Source organism: Dreissena polymorpha, chromosome 11 (assembly GCF_020536995.1).
Source record: "Dreissena polymorpha isolate Duluth1 chromosome 11, UMN_Dpol_1.0, whole genome shotgun sequence".
Classification (NCBI taxonomy): Eukaryota; Metazoa; Mollusca; class Bivalvia; order Myida; family Dreissenidae; genus Dreissena; species Dreissena polymorpha.
Window position 1 is genome coordinate 17,126,391 of NC_068365.1, and position 6,536 is coordinate 17,132,926.

Genomic DNA, 6,536 nt, shown 5'->3' on the forward strand with positions numbered 1-6,536 from the left:
ATAATTCCGTCAAAATGCCAATCAGAGTTACATAACTTTGCCTGCATATTCCCCTTATGATAGTTAGTAAGTGTTGCAAGTATGAAAGCAAGATAGCTTTGATACTTTAGGAAGAAAGTGGACCTAAACACAAAACTTAACCAAATTTTCATTTTTTTAAATATTAAAAGGGCCCATAATTCTGTCAAAATGCCAGTCCGAGTAACTTTGCCTGCCCAGTCTCCTCATGATAGTTAGTAAGTAGTTAGTTTGAATGCAAAAGCTTGGATACTTTATGAATAAAATGGACCCAATTTCAAGTTTGAGTTAAATATCTTTGATAGTGTTAAAGTTTTCGCCAGAATGGCTGCTGCCGACGAAAAAACGACCCTGGTATGAAGAACTTACCAAGAAAAAGTTGTCAGAAGACAGCGCGCTCGACTATTCGAGTGCTTGACAGTATAACGTAAGCCATCATATTCTAAGTGGAAGAGGACCATAATTGAAACGTATTAATCGCTTATGTTTTAAAGAAGTTGTAATTTATAGACGATTCTGAGTTCAGGTATATTTTCCACATCTATTGAACATTTGTAAAGACATAAACAAACTAATAAGATTTTATTTCAAGTTTGATAGCAACAGCTTGGGTGCAATGGTTGGACATTCCTTCAAAAATAAAATAAATCAATATTTGTGTGTTTTTTTTCACCATGTTGAAAAAAACATTTTTTCGGAGGGGGGTTGGGGGATATAATGTGGGCGGGAGTGGTCATTTATTAGAGGATCTTTCAAAATTTAGAAAAAAAAGAAAAACTTTTTTTTTGGGTGGGGATTCAGGGGTTGGGCGTAGGGTTTGGTTTGGGTAGAGTTCATTGTTGGATGTCAGGTAAGTGTTGTTTTGTCAAAGTAGGAATCAAATCTGATCATAAAAAGAAGTCATGACAATTTAAGCAAACTGTATTAATGTGTCCCCGACAGTCAAGGTCATTCAAAGGTCACGGTCAAATTCAACTTGCCAGGTACAGTGCCCTCATGATAGTACGAAAATTTTTTATTTTGAAAGCTTTGGCATTGATACTTAGGAAGTAAAGTAGATCTAAACACAAAATTTAACAAAATGTTTAAAGTTACTAAAACAAAAAGGGCCATAATTCCGTTAAAATGCCAACCAGAGTAGTGCAACTTGCTCTGTACAGTCCCCTTACGATAGTTAGCGAGTTTTCCAAGTCTGAAAGCAACAGCTATGATTCTTCAGGAGTAAAATGGACCAAAACACAAAACTTAACAAAATGTACCATTATCTAAGTATAAAAAGGAAACATAATTCTTACAAAATGCTTGATAAAATTGTCTGCTCTTGTTTATAGATTGGGGGTCATGTTGATTAAGAAGTATGCAAAATATGAAAGCAATATGTCAAGGGACATAGAAAATATTTGAGGTGGTACGCAAACTTTAACATTCCAACGCTCACACTCACGCTCACGCGCACGCCGGGGTGAGTAGGATAGCTCCACTATATATATATATTTCATATATAATAGTCGAGCTAAAACGTGTGATCGTAACAATCCACCTATGGTCATTCTTCAGAATGTAAGAATAACAGCCTTTCTCAGAGCATGCTCGAAATAAATCAACCAATAAATGTATACATTATGTATACACAGTTGCACTCAAATACTAAACATGAATCTGAAATTGATTTTGAAACGTAGACCATCTCAAAAGACATGATAACAAAAGATATTAACGTCTATGAATAGCAACACACACACTAACTTACAAAACCGGTATCGGTTTGTTTTCTTATGTCCTTCGTTTTATCAACACAATGGCTTAAAGGCATTTCTTTAGTTTTTACGAAGCGACACCCACAATTCGCTTAAGGTCAAGCATGCTCAATAGGTTGGATACTTAATGGATTGCTACGAAAGAAATAGATGCGGATAGCAGTTATGGATATACTTGAACGTGTAAAGATAACTTTAAACTGATTTCTTAACAACATGGATACATGCAAAAGTTTTTCATCAGCAATTAAATTTGATACAATTTGTGTTTAAAGCAAGAAGAACAATATGGTTTCTACAGCAAAACTATCGTCAGCAGGGATACTGTTTGCGATCGGTATTATCAGTGGACTTGCCATCCCATTTCTTTCTATCCAATGTCTCATGAAGAGGTACAAGACTGCAGCTTCAGACACTGTCTTCCGCAACATGTTGGCCATGCTAAACTGTTTCACCGGTGGAGTATTTTTAGCTACCTCGCTTTTAGCACTTTTACCGGAAGCGCACACGCAGATGAACTTGGCTTTGAATTCACCGAATACATCCATGGATACCATGTTGAAACATGGCAGGGAACATATGAAAATAATGTCGTACCCGATGTCTGAGTTGCTAACAGGATGTGGCTTCTTGCTAATTCTGTTTATAGAAAGTATTGCAGTAATGTGTCATCAGAATCGACATCGAGGACATGATGAACTTTTGTCTACAGCATCACCCGAAATAAAACCAATAGTGGCGACAGACGATGATTGTCATGGGTTTACTTTATATCAAGCTGCCAAAGCAGATAAAATGCAAAACAATCAAGGAATGCCGAATGTAAGTACAGAAAGAATAAGTGACGCCCTTACGATAGAAGAAGCCACTGGCGTTTCCTCTGAAGGAATGACAAATCTGCACAACATAGTTCTGCTAGTGGCTCTCTCCATCCACATGGTCTTTGACGGACTCGAGGTGGGACTTCTACAAAGAGATGAGGACGTTTGGTCCGTTTTGTCTGCTCTTTCTCTTCACAATATTCTTATCTTCTTCAGGATGGGCATCACGTTATGCGAGAGTACAAGCACCCGTAATTTTATCACCGCAATGATCTACATGTCTTTAGTTTCACCGATTGGAGTTGGACTAGGAATACTTGTCACATCGGACGGTGAAAATGTTGTTATGGAAACGATATCCGCGGTGTTGCAAAGCATCGCAGTTGGTACTTTCTTGTATGTGGCGATCTTCGAGATAATAATGAAGGAGTTCCAAACCGTTTCATATGACAACAGAGTAGTGAAGGCAGTGGCTGTGATAATCGGATATTTGACACTGTGTGTTGTAATGTACGTCATGGCTTAATATGTGATGGTCGTGTATCGGACACTGTGTTGTAATGTAAGCCATGACATTATGTGTCATATTCGTGTATCTGACACTGTGTTGTAATGTAAGTAATGACATTATGAGTCATAGTCGTGTTTTGGACGCTATGTTGTAATGTACGCCATGGCATTATGTGTCCCAGCCGTGTGTTGGACGCTTGTGTTGTAATGTATGCCATGACATTATGTTTCTCAGCCGTATATCGGACGCTGTGTTGTAATGTACGCCATGGCAATATGTGTCCGAGTCGTGTATTGGACGCTGTGTTGTAATGTACGCCATGACATTTTTGTCCCAGCCGTGTGTCAGACGCTGTGTTGTAATGTACGCCATGACATTATTTGTCCCAGCCGTGTGTCGGACGCTGTTTTGTAATGTACGCAATGCCATTATGTTTCCTAGCCGTGTATCAGACGCTATTTTGTAATGTACGCCATGACATTATGTGTCATAGTCGTATATCTGACAATGTGTTGTAATGTATTCAATGACGATATGTGTCATAGTCGTGTTTTGGACACTCCGGGTTCATACATAATGCAGCCTCGGACGAGGAAGGACCACATTAATTTCGGAAAACATATACGCATATGTGTTGTAATGTACGCCATGACAATATGTGCCCCAGTCGTGAATTGTGCTGTAATGTGCATTTATTATGCGATTAGCTGTGATAGTCGGATATCGGACACTTACGTAAAATTTATATTCTGTATAGATGAAAACACGTGTATTGTTAAATTCAACAACATGTAAATGGTCACGTTTTTCTGTATTGTGACGTTTTAAGCTCGACTATTATATATGAAATATATATAGTGGAGCTATCCTACTCACCCCGGCGTCGGCGTGAGCGTCTGCGTTAGCGTCTGCGTTAGCGTTCAAATGTTAAAGTTTTCGTACTACCCCAAATATTTTCTTTGTCCCTTGACATATTGCTTTCATATTTTGCATACTTGTTTACCAACATGACCCCAACCTATAAACAAGAGCAGACAACTCTATCAAGCATTTTGTCATAATTAATGCCCCTTTTCCACTTAGAATATGCAGCAAATGTTAACGTTTGCGTACTACCCCAACTATTTTCAATGTCCCTTGACAAATTGCTTTCATATTTTGCACACTTGTTAACCATCATGACCCCAACATATAAACAAGAGCAGACAACTGTATAAAGCATTTTGACAGAAGTATTGCCCCTTTTATACTTAGACTATGCATATTATTGATAATTCTATGTTAAAGTTTGCGTACTACCCTAAATAATATTTCCTATATCCTTTGACATATTGCTTTTACATTTTTCATACTTGTTTTTAAACATCATCTAATAAATTACCACACCTTACATTATAACCCCCTATACCCCCCTACCCCCCCGCCCATTTTTATTTTTCCTTTTTTTATTTTTGAAAGATCGTCTGATAAATTATTGAATATGAACAATTTCCCCATGATGGCTTACGTTATACTGTCAAGCACTCGAATAGTCGAGCGCGCTGTCCTCTGACAGCTCTTGTTCTTCAAATAGTTGAATTACACAATAAAAGTATTTCATAGAGGCTCTACGTTATGCAACTGTAATATATTTAGTTATAGCGTGTTATGAGGTTACATTTTACTATAATTTAAAGCTAAATCATATTCGTATTGTTACATCTTTGTGGTAGTATGTACTATAATAACTACAAATGATTCAAATAGCATGGTTGTTTATCTGGTTATTCAATAAATAGTCAATTTAGCAAACGCATAAACTAACTATTTTAGCTGTATGACAGTCGTCCGTATTTATCCTCACGCTTTTTGAAAAGCGTGGGGATATTGTGGTTATCTCCGCCGTCCGTCTGTCTGTCCGTCCTTCCGTCCTGGCCAATATCTCCTTCTACACTTTAGCACTAGAACCTTGAAACTTACACACATGGTAGCTATGAGCATATGTGCGACCCTGCACTATTTGGAATTTTGATCTGACCCCTGGGTCATAAGTTATGGGGGTTGGGGTGGGGCCAGGTCAGAGATTTTCACTCATTTTTTAAATGTTATTTTACATTAACTTCTTCATTTCTACACCCATTTACTTCAAATTGATACTAAACATCTCTTATGACAATGCGGTCAATCTCAACTATGCATGGACCCATTACCAACCCTGGGGCGCCCCGGCAACATAGACCACACCCACCCAAAATTGCCTTTCACTATAACTTCTTCATTTCTTCACTGATTTACTTCAAACTGAAACTGAAAATCTCTTATGACAATACGGTCAATCTCAACTATGTATGGCCCCATTACCAACTCTGGGGCACCCCCGCGCACATAGACCACGTCCACCCAAAATTGCCTTTTACTATAAATTCTTCATTTTTACACCGATTTACTTGAAATTGGTACTGAACATATCTTATGACAATACGGTAAATCTCAATTATGCATGGCCCCATTACCAACCATGGGGCGCCTTCGCCCACATAGATTACGCCCACCCAAAATTGCCTTTTTACTATAAATTCTTCATTTCTACACCGACTTACTTCAAATTGATACTGAACATATCTTATGACAATACGGTCAATCCCAACTATACATGGTCCCATTTTCATCCCTGGGGCGCCCCCTGGGTCAAACATGCCGCGTGGGGATACGCGTTGGCCTCTGCCGCGCCATTTCTAGTTTAAGTATATGTTTGTATTATGTACACATATAAAACGTTCATTCTATCGGGTTGATCGCTGTTGCTTTTAAGATTGCTTTAAGTACGATTCAATTAAATGTTTCCCATGTATTTACCAAGTAAGTTCATTCGATGTGGTTGATTGCCTTTACTCTTAAAATCGCTTTAAGCACACTTCGATCGACACTGCGGGAATATATGTACTTTCCAAATAATCAAACCTGAAAAATCGCCTTCACTTTTTCAGTTGAAATAGAAAACTTCAATTTTAGTTATACATCACTGAGTTTATAAATCCGGACGGCATGCTCTTTTCCAACCTTAACATTAATGAACATTTAATACGTTTGTGATGTTGTAAATCGGATGTCGGTTGATCTCAACTGCGATATATACCCGGTACTCCGAATAGCATTGCTGCAAGCTATTTTATAAATGTTATTTATATGGTATGTACTATATGAAAATTAATGGGTTTTTTTGAAACCCAGCTTAGATATGACGGGAATCAGACACATATCTTGATAGAAAGACGGCTCTGTGTATGGTGTCCGTTTCAGTTTTAATATCGCTAGTGATCGATTGGTCATTGTCGGCTCAGTTACTACTTAAAAGTACCCCTGGTTACACATAAGTATACAACAAAGTACACGGGGTATGAAACATATACGTTTAAGTACCTCGGAGTATGGTCGGATGCATTTACGCGG

At 38.1% G+C, this 6,536-nt stretch overlaps 1 protein-coding gene across 1 annotated transcript; it reads left to right on the forward strand.

Annotated features, from left to right (window-relative positions):
* The first annotated feature begins 1,829 nt into the window (after positions 1-1,829).
* Positions 1,830-4,482, forward strand: LOC127851038 (zinc transporter ZIP3-like). Its single transcript, XM_052384495.1, has one exon. The coding sequence runs from the start codon at positions 2,064-2,066 to the stop codon at positions 3,120-3,122; it is 1,059 nt and encodes a 352-aa protein (XP_052240455.1). The 5' UTR covers positions 1,830-2,063; the 3' UTR covers positions 3,123-4,482.
* The last annotated feature ends 2,054 nt before the right edge of the window (positions 4,483-6,536 follow it).

Excerpts from the sequence above, each read along its gene's own strand:
- LOC127851038 (XM_052384495.1), top strand. The coding sequence starts at position 2,064 with ATGGTTTCTACAGCAAAACTATCGTCAGCAGGGATACTGTTTGCGATC.